General features: G+C 37.1%; 1 protein-coding gene across 3 annotated transcripts in view; it reads left to right on the forward strand.

The window, feature by feature from the left end:
- The window catches only part of PAX5 (paired box 5), a 352,693-nt gene that overhangs the window by 326,262 nt on the left and 3,716 nt on the right, over positions 1 to 22,715 (forward strand). For all 3 annotated transcript variants that reach the window (XM_082253481.1, XM_082253482.1, XM_082253483.1), the window contains one exon: positions 11,167 to 11,253. In XM_082253481.1, coding sequence (XP_082109607.1) covers positions 11,167 to 11,253 — 87 coding nt within the window. The remainder of the gene's footprint in view (positions 1 to 11,166; positions 11,254 to 22,715) is intronic.

Consider the following 22,715-nt stretch of genomic DNA (forward strand, 5'->3'; position numbering starts at 1 on the left):
AGAGATCCCTGCAAGGAAGTGCAAATGTTTGATGAACTTTATCTGGTGCATGAGATTGCACAATCTATGTGTGCAGGAGAGAAGATCCTGACAAAAAAAAAAAAAAAAGTGTTTTAAAGAGACAGCGGTCTCAAAATTATTTGATGAACCTTGTTGTGTCTGGTGCAAGTGACTGCACAAACTGTGTGTGCAGGAAAAGAGATCTTGCAAGAGAGAGAGAAAAACTACATGTGTTAAAGAGACAGTGGTCTGAAAAATTTTTGCTGGACTGTGAAAAATTTGTTTGTGGAGTTATTGAAGATGGGGCGTTCAAAACGCCTGAAGAATGCAAAGATAGATGAAATGAGAGACCGGATTCTATGGATGGAGGGGATGTTGCCGTCTGAACCAGCCCCATCCATGCCTAAAGAGAGTCTACTAAAGAGGAAGGTTGTTGTCCCTAGCAACACTGATGAAACTGCTATGGAGACGCAGTGTGCTCAGATGAAAAGTAAACTCAAAATGGAGGAGATGTTGAAACATCTGATTATATCAAATGCAGCTCAACAGCAAGCAAATGCAGCTCAACAGCAGGCAAATGCGGATTTTCAGCAGAGCTTTGCAGCTCAACAAAAGGCTCATCAAGAGAGCATGGCAGGCTGGAAACAGAGACGCCAGCAGCCAATGGAGGCCATCGGTTTGGAGGAAACCGAGTATGTGTGCAGGGCTGAGTTGGATGCCTTGCAACGGAAAATGGAAGAAAAGGAACAAGCCTTGGAATTGCTTAAAATGGAGCATAGAAACTTGCAGGAAATGAATGAACTACTCAAGTCTCATGTGTTACAGTGGGAAGAATCCACTGCTCTTCTTTTGGTCGAGTTGCAAAAACGCAGAGAGACTATAATGGAGAAAGATACCATCCTCATGGAAAAGGAAAGTGAAATTCAGACTTTGCAGAAGCAAAGTATGGCTGATATGTTGGAGTTGCGTAATCAGCTGGAAAAAAGTCTTCAGTCTTTGGGAGCTACAAAAATAGACCTGCAGGAGTCGCAGGAACAGAATGTCGCTCTGAAAACGACATTGTCTCTCAGCGACAACGAGAAAAGTGAAAGAGAGGCTAAATTACTGAGTACTGTGTATGAGCTCACTACTTTGAGCAATGTGGTAAATGAATGGCGTGCGGACTGTGAAAGTTGGAAAGGGGAAGCCCAACGTGTCCAGCAGCAGTTAAAGGAGAAAGAAGCCTGTGTGGCAGAATTACATTCTTATTCCCAGATGCTAGCCAATGAGGTGAAGGCTCTTATGCAGGGAAAAGGAGATTGTGAACATAAGAGGGAAAAAGTAGAGGCACAGCTTCTGGAATCGCAAGTCAAGGTGTCAGAAGGTGACCGATTGTGTGCTAAGCTGTCAGAGAAGGCAAACCGACTGCAGGTTGAGTTGGACAATGTTACAAATCAGCTTTCTCAAGCAGACAGCAAATCTAGAGAAATTGCGGAAGATTTTTCTATCTTGGAATCGCAGCTGCAAGACACGCAGGAACTCTTACAGGAAGAGAGGTGTCAAAGGCTGAGTTTTAGCACAAAGCTCAAACAAATGGAAGATGAGAAAAATGGCTTCCTGGAACAATTAAAAGAGGAGGCGGAAGCAAAGAAAAACCTATCAGAGCAAGTCGCAACATTGCAAGCTCAGATAGCGGTTATGAAAAAACGCATGGAAGAAAGCGTTGGTTCATTACAGTGTGTTGAAGATGTGAAAAAGAAGTTTGATCAGATGCTTGGTGAAGAGAAGAATGTGTCTGCAAAATATGCAGAAGAACGCGCCCGTGCAGAAACGGAGGTGCGTGATAACGAGAGCAAAGCCCTGTTCTTGGCTCGCTCTTTGGAGGAAGCTCTAGAGTGTAAGGCTGAACTAGAAAGTGTTAAACAGCTGCGTACAGAAATGGAAGAATTGGTCAGCTCCAAGGATGATGTTGTGAAAAGCGTTCAGGAGCTAGAAAAGTCTAAGCGAGCCTTAGAACAGCAACTAGAAGAGATGAAGATTCCGTTGCAGGAACTGGAAGAGGAATTCCAGGCAACAGAGGATCTGTCCCAAAGAGGGGATAGTGTGCCTGATGCAGTTTTTAAAAGGATCAGTGTTTTGGGGTCTGTCCTGAGTGAGCCTCAGAAATGTGACGACATGTGGCTTGAATCACCCCTTTGGAATAAACCGTTCCTTCAAAAACTTCAAGCATTGGAAAATGTATCATTAGAGCTTCAGCAAACAAAGGAGCTGAGTAAGAAATGTGGTGATTTCTCAGTTCAGGCTGAAAACCTAGTGGAGAAAACTAAGGCTGTTGGTGAAAACGTGAAGCAAATGAATAAGTGCCTTTCAGGGAGTGTTTCCAAAATGGAACTGGTGAAAGACGGGTGGCAGAAGTTTGATCGTGATCTTGAGATGCATTCCATGTGGAATTCAGATAGAGAAAAAGAACTAGGTGACCTTGAGCGGTCAAATAGTTCAGCAGAAAGTGCATTGAAGAAACCTGTAAAAGAATGTGTTGCAGTTCCATGCTTCTTCACTGATGCAGAGAGGAGGTCTATAATGGATACCACCCAGATCGCTGGGTTCAACTGTGTTGTTGCCTTTGACCCCTATGTTGGTGGAAGGAAAGTTGATGATGTTCTGGTTGGCTACTTCTGTGAAGAGTTTGGCAAGAAATATAAACTGAATATCAAATCAAATAGTAGGCCTTTACTGCGACTCGCTCAGGAGGGCGAAAAGTTTAAGAAGTTGATGAGTGCAAATGCTTCAGATCTGCCTATGAATATGAAATGTTTGAATGATATTGATATCTCTGGGAAAAGGAACAGGGGTCACTTTGAAGAAATGTGTGACAGCCTGTTGTCTCAATTGGAAAATCCTCTGCACAGCATCTTAGAGCAAGCAAAGCTCAAGAAGGAAGATCATTCCCTTTTACAACAAAAAGTCAATGATTGTGTACAGATGTATGGAGAGGCAACTCAAGTCACAGAGGGATGTCAAGAGTCCCTACTTGGAACAAAGCTTAGTGAAGCAAAGGTTCTCAAAGTTTTGTGGAAAACATTTATGGATTGCAGAGAGAGGCGTCTTAAGAATGTTGAAAACATCAAGACTAGCCCAATTGAGTTGCCTATGGATCACGGTCCTCCGTGGTGGATTGGACAGACGGTTATGAGGGACAAGCTGTCTGACATTTATGAGAAAGCTGTCAATGAAGATGACAGAAACGAGAAGGAGCAAAATGATGCCAAAAATGCAGTTGAAGAATGTGTATATGAGATTAGAGACAAACTGTGTGGCATTTATGAGAAATCTGTCAATGAAGATGACAAAACAGTTTCATCCGGAAGCTTGAGGATAATAGGAGGCTTATCAGTGAGTCAGCAGTGCCTGACACATGCGTGCCTGGAAATATGTGTCCCAACCCTAGGGTTGAAACAAGAGGGGGGGGTATGTGACAGGAAGTCAGGTAAATCTGGGAATGTAGTCACTGAGAGGAGACACATTCCCACCTGCTTTGAAAGTTCACTGATACTATAGGGTGTTGGCTGCAGAGAGAGCCAGCAGGAAGTTGAAAACCATTCAGCTGTTCAGAATGAGGAGATCAAGGACTCTATAATTTGTCCAGAGAAAATCTATTGAGTGCTGCCTCCTGTCGCTGTGTGAGCTGGGAAGAGGAGGACAGACATATGTGTACCTCCCGACGCCGTGTGGGCATGGGAGAAGGACTGCTGCCGCCTGTCGCCGTGTGGGCTGGGAGAGGGGGACAGTCGGATGTGTGCCTCCCGACAAGCTGGTGAGCATGGGAGAAGACCCCCTAAAGCGATGTGAAGCTAAGGAGGGTAACCACGAGTGAAGACGTCTCAAAGGTGAGAAGACTGTGTTCAATGTGAAGAATCTGAAGAGTAAAGGATCCTGTTATAAATGAACATGTGCTGTGTGAAAGAAAACAAAGGGACATGTTCAATGGACAATGTTTGTGCTGTGTGAAAAGCAAACAAATGGACATTTGAGTGTCTGCTGTAGGATCAGCAGTGTCGGCCCAACAGTAGGTTGGGAAGACTTCTTAGGTAGGTTCCAGCGTGAGAAGGTAGCCGCCCACAGAGGCAAGGATTTATTTTGTCTTTTATTTTATTTTGGCTGTTTTGATGCTTGCAATTGTGTTAAGTAAATTGCATGAATAAATCAGTCTTGTTTTCAACCTCTAATCGGCTATCTCTCTGTGAAAACGCACCCCCAAAGGGGTCATCCACGCCTACCACCGAGCTAATCCCTTACAACAAGCAGACTAAGGACATAGATTGCTGGAACCATGTCCTGTGGTCTGAGATGACCAACATGAACTTATTTGGTTCAGATGGTGTCAAGCAGGTGTGGCTGCAACCAGGTGAGGAGTACAAAGGCAAGTGTGTCTTGCCTACAGACAAGCATGGTGGTGGGAGTGTCATGGTCTGCGGCTGCATTAGTGCTGCCGGAACTGGGAAGCTACAGTTCATTGAAGGAACCATGAATGCCAACATGTACTGTAACATACTGAAGCAGAGCATGATCCCCTCCCTTCTGAGACTGGGCCGCAAGGTATTATTCCAACATGATAATGACCCCAAACATACCTCCAAGAGGACCACTGCCTTGCTAAAGAAGCTGAGGGTAAAGGTGATGGACTGGCCAAGCATGTCTCCAGACCTAAAGCCTATTGAGCATCCTCAAATGGAAGGTGTAGTGCGAGGTCTCTAACATCCACCAGCTCCGTGATGTCGTCATGGAGGAGTGGAAGAGGACTCCAGTGGCAACCTGTGAAGCTCTGGTGAACTCCACGCTCAAGAAGGTTAAGGCAGTGCTGGAAAATAATGGTGGCCACACAAAATATTGACACTTTGGGCCCAATTTGGACATTTTCATTTAGGGGTGTACTTACTTTTGCTGCCAGCGGTTTAGACAATAATGGCTGTGTGTTGAGTTATTTTGAGGGGGCAGCAAATTTATACTGTTGCACAAGCTGTACACTCACTACTTTACATTGTAGCAAAGTGTAACTTCTTCAGTGTTGTCACATAAAAAGATATAATAAAATATTTACAAAAATGTGAGGGTGTACTCACTTTTTTGAGACACTGTAAGCAGTTACCTTTTTCAACAGAACTGGACTTGACTCAGCTAAAAGCCATGAGTTCTAATCTTAACAATGAAATATTTGTGAACATATGCAAATAAAAAAGTAGAGATGATCTTTGCATTATATGTAAATAACATACAGCAATTATTCCAAAAGAATGCCAATAAGTAACAGTTGTAACACATATAAATGCTTCCAGGCTTTATTTTTAGCATTTCATATACAATAGTTGCTATTAATGTATAGCTTTAAATGCATATCATTTTTTTATTGTTTGTATAGTGGCAGTAGAAATTGTTACCTAATGTTTATTGTGGCATTTGTTTTATTGCTGGGATAGACACAGCTGGCATCTTATGTTTTAGCATAATTCATCCAATGCTTTACAGCAAATAGCACATTTTATAGATGTAAGATTTTTGTGCATTAAATAGCTATTCTTTTATGCACTTTTTAATGTAATATACAAGCTGCTGCTGGTATAAATGTAGTTTGTAAGTGCAGTGTTTAGCTTGATTCTCCATGCAGTCAAGCATAGCTTAACTCCCCAGATTATGATTGTTATTGGAAATTGCTGCAGAAATTTATGGTCCGTATGATTACTTTTACAAAAGAAATGCTAGAAAGCAAATACAGTGTCATCTAATGGTGGAAATTTGAGAAGGATACACTACGTAGGTAAATTTAAATAAAGGTAATTGGTACTAAGAACACTTAGGCTTCTAAAGACAAAGTGAAAGCAACACAAAGTAATAATTATTGCTTTAGGGTTTCTCTATTATTTAATTAGTGCCTACAAGGGCATTTACATCAATGCAAGGTAGGTGTTTTGGAGAAGATTTATTTGCAAAGAAAGAAAGTAGAAATAGCAAATGTAGATTTTTTTTTTATCATAACAGCTACAAAAGTCAGTGAGTTTAGAAAAAAAAAAACTTCTATTATGCCAATGGTTTAAAGTTTTTTTTATTTTTTTTTTACTTTTTTCTTGCCAAACTTGTCTCACTACATATAAGTGGCAACCTTTTATATTCTGACAACAGGATTCTGAATAATCTAAACAAACATAAAGGGAGCAAGTGAAAAAAAATGGTAACAAAATAAATTATCCAGCAAAGCTGGCTAATCACAGGTTGAAACTGAAAACAGTAGTGAACAACAGTGCCTTCAGTTCACTACTTCAATATGTGATGGGCATGATGATGGTAATGCTGACAGGCAGATTGGTTCTAAGACCTGGGTACTGTTAGAGATTTGCACAAGACTATTAGTTAAGGTAAGTATATAGCTTTAAAAAGTGATTGTAAAAACCTTTAAAAAAAACAAACATGTTCTGTGCACAGGGCAGCCCCAAACCTCCTCTTCTCGGGTCCCCTGCAAGCACTCCTGACTCTTCCTATATTGGCACACCTGCGGGCTCAATTCTGAACTGCACTGCCTGCGTCTATGGACACAGACAATGTAGATCGTCCATGCCCCCCACTACCTCATCACAGAATTTGATTGGCAGCAACAGGAGCCAATGGTTTCTGCTTCTATCATTCTGCTCTGTGAGAAATGAGAGAGGAGAGAGAACCGCTGCTCTCAGGCACAGCACTGGATTGAGGTCAGGTTCAAATAGGTATAAGAGGGGGCTGGGGGATCCTGCAACACAGAAAGGTTTTTTACCTTAATGCAGAAAATGCACTAAGGTAAAAATCCTTAAAGGTTAAGTTAACCTTTGTTTTTATAAATTCCAGCCCCCTATGTACCAATATAACATTATTGTACTTCTTTTGCAAAAATAAAATTTCCATATATTCTAAACAATGCAAATAAATGACAAGTAACACTTTACAAACGTTTGTATTTTAATATAACGTTTTTTTTTTTGGTTACATTAGACCTTATCTATTGTAAAAAAAAATGGGAATCACATGAAGCTCAAATAAGGGTGCATTCACACCTGCAAATGCACACTGCCTGAGATTATATGTGATGAGATGCGATTGTTGGTGTGCTGACTCCTCTCAATATTTCCCTTTTTCCCTACAGTTCCATTAAATTTAACCAGAAATATCTAGAGGCTCTCTTCATAGCTGTTAAAAATGCTGCTCGATTACTTCTGCCTTACTTGCTGGATAGACTTTAGATCATGACACAGGAAGGAGTTGACCAGCTGATCTTATTAGCACACACCCTACATCATCTATTCTCAGCTGGTCAACTCCTTCCTGGGTCATGACCTAAAGTCTGTCCAGGAAGTAAGGCAGAAGTAATAGAGCAGTGTTTTAAACAACTATGAAGAGAGTGAGGTAGGCGTGTGTAGAATAAATGGAAAGCTGTTTTATTTTTGCAAAATAAGTACATTAATGCTATATTGATACTTAGGGGAGCTGGAATTAAAAAAAAAAAAAAAAAAAAGGTGAACGTAGCCTTTAAGCCTTTAGAACCACTTTAAGTCATAATTATTGTTGGGTGTTAGATTAGTAATAGTTTTAGGGTCAGGGGTTAGATAGTTAATGGTCGGGATTAGGATTTAGGGAATTCTATCAGTAGTATATTCCACCTGAATTGGACAATGTAATAAAAGACAGGCACCTAAATGTTCCTGCACATACTGTTGATGGCCTTCTCAAAACCCAGAGCACTCGAATGTGCAATTGTCGACACTACCTTGAAATGTTAAATGATTGCCTGCACATCCCACCTCCTATATACATTGGTTAGTAAGGCTACTTATCATAGTTAGGGGCAAATAGTAAAAGTACAATAGTGGGTGGGTACATTGTAAATGAAGGACTAGTGTGGATTCACACTTATAAATTGAAATCAATGGACAATCATGAAATGGATGTCAGCAAGCATTGTAACAAGTATCAATGAGAATAAAAAGGTTTTACTTGCATTAAAGTGCACATGAATTTGCACAAACATGCCTCAGTAGTGCTTTGGAAAGAGCTTTCATGTGGTTTCCATTGATTTCAAAAGATAATGCAAACCCCTAGAAATAATAAAGTGTGAATGCAGCCTTATAGTTAAACACTTGAGTTTTTTAATGGTTATGTATAGGTTACAGGTCAGAAACAATAATGCAACATAATTTATTCAAACTTGTTTCTGGTGCTAAAAGCCAACCGCCAACAGTGCTTAAAGCTTAACATCTAATCAAAATACTGCTGACGTGCCATATTAATTCATGTAAAGTATTATTTTCTGTAAAAGGTCCAAAAGAAAAATCAATGCAACATCAATAAGTACAGAAGTGCTACAGCTGCAACACAGTATGGTAACACCTCCAATGAAAAATGTTCTTTATTTTGAAGGAACTTTTTAATTTTTTTTTAAATATACTTCAGTTCGTTCTTGATCTTCAGCACTAAAAATAATCATATATGCATATAGTTTTTATTGTGATCATGCAAATATGAAATATTAAATAATATATTACGGTATATTTACCACTTTTAGACAACTACCTGCTCTATGAAGTCCCACAAAGACCTGAATGGCATACCCCTTTTCTCAGGCCACAATATCTCAACTAGTGATTTTTTAAGGTTGTCACAAAGCATGCATACAGTACTATTTTTTTTTTTTTGTTTTTTTTAAATTCCATTTAACTTTTAAAATCCAAATGCTTTAGATACATTGTGTGTGTGTGTGTGTGTGTGTGTGTGTGGGGGGGGGGGGGTCTATTTATAAATGTATTCACACAAGATTCACACGATTTAAATTAAATTAGAAAAGTGTGTGAATTCTGGATGAATGTTGTGTATATCTTGTGTAAAAAAAATGTACAAATAACCCCCATATAATGCTGTTTCCTTATATGCTTAAAAAAAACATAAAAAATATCAGTTCACCTTTACAATTTAAAATGTAAATGGTGTGCCAGACTTAGTCTGGCAATTTTGGTTATTCTGGCATTTATTGGAAGAGCAGTTAGAGAATTGGTATAAGCTCAAATAGGCTGCATAGTCCTAGGCAAAAATAGAAAATCCTATTCATTTTCTACGCTTGGTCAAAACCATATTTTGCTTCAAGTAATGTCTACCTTTTTAAAAACTAACTCCCAATAGTAGTTGTTTTTAGTTTTTTATTTATTTTTTTAATATGTGACTATTTACTTGTGCTGGTGTATCTTTATCTTTAGCAACTCAAATATATATATATATATATATATATATATATATATATATATATATATATATATATATATATATATATATATTATATATTTGTGTTGCTTAAGATAGAAAGTAACCTCTTACCAGCACAAGTAAATAGTCACATATTAAATTTTTTTTTATATATACATGTACAGTATAAAGTCCAACCAGACTGCTGTCAACATCACGTTATCTGTTAAAAATGTTTAGTGGAAGTGGAGAGTGACTTGCTGCCTTGGATTCTGCTGTTGTGGCTAGAATTGTTTGTTTGTCTTACTTCTGGTAATAGAATACACATCCTTTTTTACTGAGTACTGTAATTCCCAACTGTCAACTTCTAGCAATATATTGGCTTAACATGGACTATATATAGTGGATTGAGGAAAGACGTAGTATGCAGCCAGAAGAATTACTTAGTTGATGGTGCTCAATGACTCCTCCAGTCTTTGGCTAGTGTATACGGCATGAGGCTGACAGTCTGACTACTCAGGCATAAAAACTAGAGAATTGGAAGTCTCAGCTTGTCAGGCAGTAGAGTATCCCTGGAGATCACCCGGGATGTGTGTTTGCAGAAGCAGTCAGTGAGGAGAAATTTGGTACTGAAGTAAGACTTGATCAAATAGTGAAACACAAGCTTTTTATTTGAATCATGCTTTCAACAAAGTTTTTAAGATGTTAGGTGGATTATAAGCTTCAATTTATGGTATAAAAATATAAAATGAATTAATAAAATTAAACACATTTACCAAATAATAGTCAGTGTGAGACTATATGCTTTACACATAATTTATGTATCACTTATATATGTGTATATGGATACCTGTGTGATCTGTTCATTTCTAGACTTTTTAGTGGATAGACTTATATTTTCTGTACAGTTATTTGTGTTTGCCCTGCTTCACAGTCCACTCATAGGGACCTTGCAATGAACATAAGTGACAACTTTGTGAATTCAAACAATAACACCTAACTGGGGCAACATATTACATATGTTTTGCATACATTCTAATTGACATGTGTACAGTATTTTTTTGGGGGAGGATGCAAATAAAGGACAAGTAACACTTTTCAAAATGTTTGCATTTTAAAGTAACTTTCTTTTTTTTTTGGTTACATTAGACCTTATCTAAAATAAATAAAATGGGATTTACATGAAGCTGAAACAAGGATGCATTCACACCTGCAAATGCACACTACCTGAGATTATATGCGATGTGATGCGATTGATGGAGTGCTGACTCCTCTTAATATCTCCTTTTTTCCCTACAGTTCCATTAAATTTAACCACAAATATCTAGAGGCTGTCAGAAGAGATAAAAAAAATGAAATAAAAAAAGATAGCAGTGCTGCCCTAGCCCTGGCCCATAATAGTTTTTATGGTAACTACAGGGTTGATTTACTAAAGGAAAAAAAAATTTTGCCTTTAAGAGAATTTTCACTTTTCAAAAACATTTTCTTCTAGGTCAGGAAATGTGGTGAAAATTCACTTTCCAAAGAAAACCCAATCACATGCAAGGAAAATGAAAACAGATTTTTTGTTTGCCCATGATTGAATGGTGGAAGTCAGCAGAGCTACAACTCCCCCACTAAGCCAGGGGTCTCCAAACTATGGCCTCCAGTTGTTCAGGAACTACAATTCTCATCATGCCTAGACATGTCTGTGAATGTCAGAGATTTACAATGCCTTTTGGGATGTGTAGTTCCACAACAGCTGGAGGGCCATAGTTTTGAGATCCTTGCACTAAGCTAAAAGAAAATTCCCTTGCAAAGTGAACAGCCTATTTGCCTTTAGTAAATTATCCCTATAGTTTTGTTTGTTGATATTTATACTTTAAAATGTAATCAAGTAAAATGAGAATTTGATTTGTTTATGGAAATCTTAATATATTTTTGTTTACATTTTAGGAAGTGATTTCTCTGGAAGTCCGTACAGCCATCCACAGTACTCATCCTATAACGATTCATGGAGATTTCCTAACGCTGGCTTACTAGGTTAGTATACAAATACAGTATTACTTCTATATATTTAGGTAGTATTTCCAAATACAATGCTTAGCTTTCAAAAACTAGGATAATACTTTAAACATGAGGATATATGAGAGCTGCAAGTTCACACACTTTTTATTTCTGTAGCTAGGGTAACCCTCAAAAATGTACAACATTCTTCAATCAGTACATTACAGAATCAAATAGGTTAAGACAGATCAAATTGTAGATCAATTACAACTTATATACTAAGATTATTGCAGTGAAAACATGACTGAATGCATTGTATCTTGAAAAATAAGTTTTCTGCTTTCTGTTTGAGATAACGCTATTTTGCAATTATTGTCAACACATTCAATTCCTACACATTGCAACAGGATCTCTTGTATGTTTATGTTTAAAATGTAAGAGTGTAATCAGGGCTTTTTTTCTCAGAGAATAGGTGCAGAAACTCCCCCCTTCTGAGTCACTTCTTGTCTCTGCCACCCTACCCACCTCCAAGCACCATCCTTTGGTTCCACCCTCCACCCATCTCCCAGTATCGTCCCTTTTAGAGAATACAGGACCAAGTATTATTTTGTGGTGCTTTGCAGCAACAATGGATTCCCCCAGCAACACTAGACCCAGCAACAACAGATTTCCCAGCAGCCAGTAACAATAGACCCCTCCCTAAACAGTAGATCCCTTCCAGCAACAATAAATTGCTCATCGGCAACAATAGACCTCCCCAGTAAAAATAGATGCCCTCCAGCAACAATAGATCTCCCAGCAGCCATCAACAATAGACCCCCCTTAACAGTATATCTCTTCCAGCAACAATTGACCCCCTTCCCCCAGCAACATAAGCCCTTTCCCCCCCCAGCAACAATAGATCCCCCACCAGCAACAATATTAGACCTCCACAGCAATAATAGACCACCATGGAAAAAATAAATATTTTTTCAGGAGCAATAGATCCCCCAGCAGCCAGCATCAATGGAGCCTTCAGCACACCCCAGCACCCCTTGCCATTACATACATTCAGTCCTGGAGGTGCCGGGACTGCGTTCCCCCACTTTCCCGCTGAAAAAAAGCCCTGAGTGTAATTCTATTTCAGCAAGTAGCACCCCTTTTTTTAGGATGTGTGTCATGGGATATTGCATGGAAATTATGTGTTCTTAGGTTTAGATGGAAGGTAGCATATTTAAAGCCAAATTTTAGTTTACAATGGAATAAAAAGGGTGAAAACACCTGTCAGGTACAGTTGGGAGATTTCTCTACACTTCCTGTCCCAGACACATGTCAGGAAGGGCAAGAAAAGTAATCCCTCAAAAGTGAGACAATTGTCACCAATGTCTCCTCTTTCTGTATGGAGTTTGTAAATTACAAATATGAACTTCAACTAGTCAAAGCTGAAGTGCCAACTATCATGTCATCTTTAAAGGCAACATGTGCTGAGAGAGGTTACCATACTCTCCTTCTGAATTTAGTTGCCTAGATGTTATGCTGATCAGATTATTAAACACTCTCTATGCTACAGACCCAATGCAAGTATTAGGACCAGAAGTTCTGACTTCACTGGTCATGTACTCGTTACAGGCCAATGACCCCAATGGCAACATTGCCATAACTAGCCAGGAAAATTGTGTTTTCAGAAGGATGTCAGCAATAGCAACTTTTATATTTAAGCACAGGTTTCCTTTAATGAGATAAAATGACTAAAATACAAATTTAGGTTGGTTTGAATTCTGAACTTTTTGCTTCATTATTTGCCATGTTTTATAACCCTAATTGTGTAGTTACTGTTTTATTTTGTTTTTAAACTGTAACAGTAAAGTGATCTCCTATATATTCGTATTGAATGTTACACATAAGTTATTGACAATTGATCTTTGAAGGCTCCTAGCTAAAACAGTATTATTTTTCACACATATATTGTTAATATTTAGTAATATTATTTAAAAGTTAAAAAAATATTTGGATAGAAATGCCCAATAATATAATAGCTTGATCCTATATGCCACACAAAATTCCACACATACAGAGCAGATGGCAAATACAGAGACTCAAATACCACCTGGAAACCCACTTGATTAATAAATACCCCCTGAGTCTAATTTCCTCATTAAATGAAATTTTGAATATATCTCAATATATTTAAATAGCTTTTGAACTGGCATATCCATGAGAAAACTGGCAGATATATGAATAATGGCACAGCAAACATTTTGGAATTAGATTTTGCTAATTGGACATTCTTTACTTAATCATATGGATTCTGTGATAGAGGGCTCATTTTTTTCATAATAACTGATGTTTATTGTACTGTGTAATTGCTGTATTGTACTAAAGTTATTGCATAGGCTAGATAATTCATAGAAATATCAACAAAATTCATTTTAATTTTTTTCTATTGTGGAACAACTTCATGAATTCATAAACAATCTAATGAAGCTCTTATGTATATGTTCAGAAGATCTCTTTGTTAGAATTAAATATATGTATAGCATAAAAAAAATGTGAAATTAGTTAGTGCCCTTTGACCCTTTTCTCATACTTATTGCCATGTGAGCGTTTATTGTTACGACGACTTCAACACCTATCAAAGAAAAAAACGCTTAAAACCTTTAACATTGCTGTCAAAAATTAGTCCACTTTGACTTTGCATAAAATAATTAGGATTTTTTTTTCTGCATAATTTGCACAAATGAGATAAGTAGAAATTCCAATTAATTGTCACCACTCAACTACATTATTATTGCCTAAGAGATTCAAAGATTTACTGAAGAAAAAAAACTCTATGTGACCTAATTTAGATCAAATCAATTTTATTTCTTAATTTTGTAGCTGTTTTTCATATTTTCTGTTTATAATTTAAATGTTTATATTGAACACAAATATAACATAAATTAACATACATTAATGATAATGACGTCATGTGTATGTAGTATAGATTGCCAATTTCATTACCCTCTTTTTTCTTGAAATAATATATATTTTAAGTATTACATTATGTGTATATATACTCTATATAAAAAAAAATATATATATATATATATATATATATATATATATATATATATATATGTATATATATATATATATATATATATATATATATATATATATGTGTATATATATATATATATATATATATATATATATATATACAGTATATAGTTTAACATAAACACACACTGTATATATATATATATATATATATATATATTCAGTTAGTCAGGTTAAAAAAAGACCATCTGGCTCAACCAATAAAAACAAAAAACAGTAAAGAAACCCCAACCATACAGTTGATGCAGAGGAAGATGAAAAAGCCCCAACAAATTTACCTATAAATATTAGTACCTATTGTACACCCAGGGAAAAAAAACAGACCTTTTTTAAAGCAATCTAGTGAGCTTGCCAGAACCACCTCTGGAGGGAGTCTATTCCACATTTTCACAGCTCTTACGGTCAAGAAACCTTTCCGTATTTTGGAGACGAAAACTGTTTTCCTCTAGACTTAAAAAGTGCCCCCTTGTCCTCTGTGTTGACCTTAAAGTGAATAACTCAACACCAAGTTCACTATATGGGCCCCTTATGTATTTATACATGCTGTTCATATCCCCCCTAATCTCCTCTTCTCAAGATAGAATAAATTCAGTTCCTCTAATATTTTCTCACAGTTTTCTCATGAGCTTCTCCATGCCGCTTATCCGTTTGGATGCCCTTCTCTGCACTTTATCCAGTTCCCCAATATCCTAAGAACTGGTGCCCAAAACTGAACTGCATATTCCAGATGAGGTCTTACTAATGATTTGTACAGGGGCTAAATGATATCTTTCTCTCTGGAGTCAATGCCTCTGTTAATACAAGAAAAGACTTTGCTTGCTTTTGAAACTGCAGCTTGGCATTGCATGCTATTATTAAGCTTGGGATATACCAGAACACCCAGATCCTTCTCCGCTATGGATTCCCCCAGTTCTACTCCCCCTAGTATGTATGCTGCATGCATATTCTTAGCCCCCAAGTGCATAACTTTACATTTATAAACATTAAACCTCATTTGCCACATAGTTGCCCAATGAAACAGTGCATTGAGGTCAGCTTGTAAGTTGGAGACATCCTGTAAGGAAGTTATTCCACTTGGTGTCATCTGCAAAGACTGAAATGGTACTTTTAATGCCAGACCCTATATAATTTATAAGTATTTTAAAAAGTAAGGGTCCCAGCACTGAACCTTGGGGTACACCACTGATAACCTTAGACCATTCAGAGTAAGAATCATTAACCATTACTCTCTGAATTCTATCTTTTAGCCAATTTTCTATCCATTTGCAAACTGATCTTTCCAAGCCTGTAGACTTTACCTTACACATTAGCCATGTGTAGGGAACTGTGTCAAATGCTTTAACAAAATCCAAGTATACTACATCCACAGCCACCCCTCTGTCCAAGGTTTTACTTACCTCCTCATAAAAAGAAATCGGGTTTGTTTGACAACTTCTGTCTTTCATAAATCCATGCTGTCTGTTGCTTAAAATATTTTTTCCAGCAAGAACTTATCTATGTGGTCTTTTATTAAACTCTCCAGTATCTTCCTGACTATAGATGTGAAACTAACAGGTCTATAGTTACTTGGCAAAGATCCCTTTTTAAATATAGGCACCACTTTGGCCCTATGCCAATTCCAGTCCTTAACAAGTCCCTAAAAATTAGAAACAAAGGCTTTGAAATTACAGCTTTCAGTTCTTTTAGGATGCATGGGTGGATGTCGTCTGGTCCAGGTGCTTTATCCACCCGTATTCTGTCTAAATATTTCTGGACCATATCACTTTCCTGCCGCTCCGGGAAGACGTCTATTGACGAAACTAGTAGGGCGGGGCTTAGGACGCAGAAGGAAGACACCGTAGTGAGGAGATGCACGCTCACGGCTAGACTTCAGAGAGCCGGAGAGGTGCTGTAGATTTTAAACACCAGATATCCTAGTGTCGGGCAGACACTATTCCATGTGAGTGTAACCATTATTTTGCTTAAATAAACAAATTTAAAATGGATTTACGGTATGTAGGTACATTCTTTCTCCTTCCCCTCCATGTAACTCCTATATACCGGGATAATCCTTTTGAGGAACTGGACCATCAGGCTGAATATTGATTGATAAAGCGTGAGTGCTGGTTCTAAACAGCTTGATTTCTTGATTTCTGGTGAGTCCATTCAGGGGAAAAGGTGGTGCACGAATGGTGGGATTCCCACGTGTGGACACTGAAAACACGCAATTACTGGAATTTGGCACTTTTCTGCACATTTGCACTTTTTGTCACTTGGGAGAATTTATTATGGACTATTTTCATGGACTAATTGCTATATGATATATGTATTAGTTCACCTATTCATAGTTTTTTTTTTATATATTTATTTATTCATTTATATACACTATTTTAGTGTAGCAGTATATATGGTAACTAGGAAGTTGGTTTGAGATTAATTTATCATTGAGAGATTTTTTCTGAATTCACTTGATCACCAACCTATATTAATATATAATTTTATGTATGAGGTCATATATGCAGTTGCACTTTTTATTTCAAGGACATATCAGACTGCTTGTTGAAGTTTTTCATTTTTTGCACTTTATATATATTTGCCAGGAAGCTGGCTGTATTTTCGAATTTTTGCACTATACACCTAAATATCATTGATTTGTTTATTTATGAATTGCTGGATTTTTGCGGGTGCACTATACACTTTAATATTAATTATTTATTTATTTATGAATTGTTGGATTCCACAAACTGTTGAGTATATTTATCATGTTTTGTGGGTATTAACATCATATTTTTGCACTCGCACTTTTTCTTTGGGAGACATAATTGATCAATTCTGTCTGGAAAATATGAGTCTGCGCTGATCATCATCTTTGTTACATATCACTTTTGAGCCATTGTGGATCATTTGGGGCTGTGTCAATACCATCCTCATTATGGCCATGAGCTCCCCCATGCTCCTTTGTATACACAGAGCAGCAGGAAGTATTTACTAAATTTGCCTTCTCTTTGTCCCCAGTCACCCACTCCTGATTATTTTGTAAAGGGCCTACATGCTCAGACCTAACCTTTTTACTATTAATATATTTGATATACTGTATATATATCATACATTGGTATATACCCACCTAAAAATTGGTGAACAAAGAAGTCCACTATTATATGTTATTCATTAAATTTAAATATTCTGGGCTTCAAAATAAACATGTACTGGTACAAATATGGAGGCTGCCATATGTACTGTAACCTCTCTGTTTCAGAAAATGATAGTTGTTTGATGTGGTTATCCAATGGCTTCTCTACTTTTGGAGTCACAGGCCTAGAATATATATACAGATAGGGAGTTTTGAGTTTACTTGCCACATGCCTCTATTCCAGGTAAAGCATTGAAGCTAGATTCAGTAAATCAACTAGACATTTCAGAAGGAAATCACTAAAGACAGCATCAGTATTTCTCTCTGTACAGACCTCTTTGCATATATACAGTATTTTTTAACATTATAGGCCAAGGGCCCCAGATAGTATTACCTAGTAGCAGGGGGAACAGAAAGAATGAATGCAGATATTGTAACTCGTTTAGATAAATTATAAGCAAAAATATACATGGCATCCCAAACTTAAAAAAAAAAAAAAAAAATTGTCTTTCATTTAATCAATATTGATGAAAATATGAGATCACGTTATTTTAAAAAAGAGTTTACTAAAAAGAGCATTATAAAATTATCTTTCACAGTCAGCTACAGTGTTGGCTCGGAGATGTAAAAGCTTTGAGAGTGGTCATGAGTTTAGCAGAAACTAAAGGGGTAGAAGGCTCAGTAGGCCAGTTTAGATCAGGAAATGAGGAAAATGTTTCTTGGAAGATTCCACAGCTTTCCTTAGGCTTCCTATAATCTCATTAGAATATTATGGGTCTGTACGTAGACTCATTCTTAGAATAGCTTAATTTAACTATCCAAGGGGCTTCATACAAGATGTCCAAAACACTAGTTAGTTTCAGATTGAAAAAGCAGTAGCTTTGCTATGAGACTCTTTTGAATCACCAAACATTCTAATATGGAAAGTAAATTCAATAACTCTATCAGAACAAACATCTCTCTGGTATATCACAGCCAATATCTACTGGTCATTCTAATGTTTGCTCTTTTTATAGCTATTCCACATTATCAATGGTTGAAATTGTTATGGCTAGCAGTATAGCTGTAGTCCTACATTTTACATTTATCAATTTTTTTTTTTAATATTGCCCATTAAATGTATAGGAATGTTGTCAACAAGTTGAGCTGTCCATCTTTAAATTTCAGACTATATATTTTTTCTGAGAAAATTGTACAACAATTGTATGTTTTGCAAAGTAAATTTATAAAAGAGAGTAGAAATCTTTCCAGTGTTAGAGATGTAGTTAGTCTTCTAACTGCTGAAGTGTGATGAATGATTTGAGTTAAAGTGGTGTTGTTGCAAGAACTGCCCAACGTACAGGTAAATGTGTAGTGATCTGGGACGAAGAACTGACATGGCCTGTGGGGCATTTTTGAGGCTGGTTAATACACACATGCTGAACCTAGATAATGGCAAGCACTGGCTAATGAAGAAAAATGATTCAATTTCATGCTGCTTTGTTCTAAGAACTTCTTTACTATTTCCCTCATTACTTCCCATCTTGATGTTCATCATAAAGAATTTCATATGATGCATGTTGTTTTTTTGCAGTGAATTTGACTTGGGCATGTTGTGTAATTTAAACACTACTGGCAGAAACCATGAGCTATTCAAGTACACGTTAAGATTCCAGAGAACAAGCAGTTTCATGAAGTAAAGAGGAGAAGGAAATGCAACTGATTTAATTGAAAGATAGGTTTATTCTGGGTTCACCTAGTTCATAACTACAGGGGTGCAGATGGTGTCACATTTTCCAGCTGTTCTCACATTATTTTATTCCTTATTGAGCAACATTTATCTATCCATCACATAGAAGGACCCTTTGACTTTTGCCCAATCCGCTATGAAACAGTGCCAAATTACATATTTGTATTGGAAAACGTAGGTGTAGGCTATCCAACTAATCCTGTGCAAGTGGATGAAATTGTTCTCTCTCATGCCTATTATTTTGTTTTCTTTATTTATGTTTATTAGCAAAAAAAGAAAGCATACAAAATGAAAGATGAAAATAGTTAAAAAAGATAGATTTTACTCTTGACAAAATAAGAGAAATCTACGTATGTAATCGGAAAAAGTAAAGTGGGAACGGCATAGAAACCCTATATTTTGCCTATAACATTATCATAAAGAATTTCAATCAGATCCGTCTCATCTTTGAAGTTCTTAAAGCACAAAAATTATAGCTATAGATGTAGCAACAGAACTGTGTTCAAAAATTGTTACCTAAAAGATGTAAATATTTGGCAATGATATTGTTATTCCTATTAGTTTCCCCAGCTATGTTGGCAGGGGAGTGTGGAGCTAAGAGAAATAAGGGTAATATATTCACTCTGTCATAAAATATAATATCTACTAATGCTGAACTAGTATTGTATTATATTTATAAGGATGGTGACAAATGTGTTCTGTGATCCACAGAAGATTCCTACAGTATCGCATTTTTGAAGTTTAAAATTGCGCTGACCCTTTCCTTTTTTAACTTACTCCAGCTCACAATTCTTTACTGACATTAAAATTACCTATTTTTATATTATAGTCACTAAGTAGTATTAGCCTGCTTTTGTGATGGTATCTTGTGCTATGCAGATGATTTGCACAAGAAAAGTCTTTCATGTCACAACCTGAATATTTAGCCTTTTGCTATTGGATTTTCTAATGGAATTTTGAAAAGGGCTATGTCTTTGACCTCGTGTACATTTTACCCTTGGATAGGATACCTGAGTTTAAAATCATGAATGCTTAAGTGGTCTGTGATGGAAAAATTAAATAAATTTTAGGTTGTAATTAAAGGTGTGTTAGAATATTTATAAACTAGTGATAGTTGTAAAAAGTATCCTAAAGGCATCTTGTAGCTAGCATTTCTGTAGCTAGAATTCCTTAGTTTTACTTGCAAAGATGAAATAAAAAGAAAGTAATATTTTTTTGGATTACAAGTGCAAGAATTATTTGTGATTTTTTACTCTAAACATGATTTGGTTTGTAACAAAACATGATAGTAATTAGAAACACACAGGGATTGATTTATTAAAAGCAAATAGACTTTACACTGTGCTCTGCAAATGCAGTTGCTCCAAAGCTTAGTAAACAAGATGGCACTTCACTTTGCAAAGAAAACCCAATCACATGCAAGGAAAAAAAAAACCTGCATTTTGCTTGCACATCATTGGCTGATGGAAGTCAACAGAGCTTCCCCTCATTTACCACTATCTGGAGCAACTGCACTTGTAGAGTGCAACTACACTAGCAAAGTACACAGTCTATTTGCTTTTAGTAAATCAGCCTTACTGTCTTTCTCCTTGTGCTATTTCATATTATCCTGACATGTTAAATGAGAGTTCTTTGACCATGAGTGAAAGCTTAAACACAACATCTGAAATGTATTGGTAAATAGTATGAAAGTCTAACAAAAAACAATCTAGTTACGTACAAGAAACAGGACAGCTTCAACATATTACTAAATACAAACAAGGAAAGAGAAAAGAACTAAGACAAACATTTAGATATAAGTGCAAGAGGTATATTCCATAATTAACATGCTACTGCACATGAGGGCCCCATTCTAGTTTGGTGTTCCAGAGAGTTCTCTCTTCTGTGACTCAAACTAATATAAAGCTATCTCTCATAGACTTGCATAGGGCCATCCCGATTGGTGGAGCTATTTACCCCTCTCCTCCCTCTGGGCATATCTCATCCAGAATTGGACATTTTACCCATCCCCTAGCTTTAGCATAACTCAGCCCCTCGCTAGCACCTCCTCTCTGGGGAGGGGGAATTAATTATACCAGGTAACCTTCTCTTGATATCTATTTACAGTTGCTAATTGAGATTACACATAAACTCCTCATAAGGCAACACTCCCGCAGGGCAAAGTGACAGTTGTTTGCAAAGAGGCACTTTTGACTCCTTTATACTTGTCTTGGCTGTGTCCCTCACCACTCCTTCCTCCATCACAGCCAATGCTTAAATCCACAATGATTGTGACCTAGTGGAGCTGTGACATCACTTGTTTGGTCATATGACATTGCTCAGGCCTAACAGTTAGTTGTTACGCTTCACCACTTTTCCTGGGGAGCATGCATAATGCTCTGCCATACCAACAGAACCTCTTTATATACTTAATGATAGAGATATGCTAGTACCTTCAGGTGATTGGATACTGGCAAAAAAAAAATAGGAAGCCCCCTCCTAAATATAATCTCATGCCATTAAGCCATGCTCCAGTTTTTTCGCTAGTGTCTTCAATCCTCCCTTACAGTTACTGGCTTTGACAGCATGTCTTTTGAAACCAGGGTCCTAAGAGACAGAAGTATTTTAGATTTGTTTATTTTTATCCTGCTTAAGCCTAGAAAGATAACTTCCAGGATAAATGACAATAGGATTTGGAAAGATTTTTTTTCTTGGTGTGAGGTTCAGGGATTTCACTCTCGCAGGTAATTGGTTGGTCATATTCTGGCCTTTCTCCATCAGGAGTAGATTTTCATTAACGCTGAGGGACTCCAACCTGGTACTTTCTATATTGCAGATATCTCTGTTTCAACCCACCTGGGATATTCCTTTGATCTTTCTAACTCAGAAGGTTGTTTACTGGTGGCCATTACTTCAGCTCACAGAGTTTCTGAATTGGCTGCTCTTTCACTGTTTTCCACCGTGACAAGTGCAGCCTTATCTGTATTTTATTGCCTAAGGCGGTTTCTTTTGTTTTATCTCAACCAGGATTATGTGTTACTGTTGTTTTGTCCTAGCCCTCAGACAATTAGGGAAAAGGTTTTACATACTTTGGATGTGGTTTATGCCATCGGATGTTACCTGAAGTAGTACAGTCGGATTCCCGGTTGTGCTTCCTGGAGTGAGGTCATAAGTAAGGGTCATGTAGCTTCAAGACCTGCCACCTCTCGATGGATATGGCTATGTATTTCTCAAGCTTATGTCCTGCTGAAGGGTCAGATTGCACCTGTGACGGTACTAACCGTCACTATGAGTAAAAACAGATAATTAATGGTTTAAATTGCTTCAGATGGGAAGGTCATATTTGCCAGCAAAATCTCCATATAGGAATATAAAGATTTATTCACATTTGCCATGAAATCTGTAATTCCTAAATGCTGTGTATATTACATATCGTTCAATGTCAGAAAGGTTTTCCTTTTGTTTGTGTATTGGGAGGGAATGTGGATTGCCCTGTCTCATTGTTAAGTGGTAATGACCTCCCATTGTTCTGTCTGTCTGCCTGAAGAGAAACGTATTATGGGATGTATAAAGATATGTGGATTGGATGCTAAGGGGGAGGGG

The sequence above is a fragment of the Pelophylax lessonae genome, assembly GCF_965119305.1.
Source record: "Pelophylax lessonae genome assembly, chromosome: 1".
Lineage (NCBI taxonomy): Eukaryota > Metazoa > Chordata > Amphibia > Anura > Ranidae > Pelophylax > Pelophylax lessonae.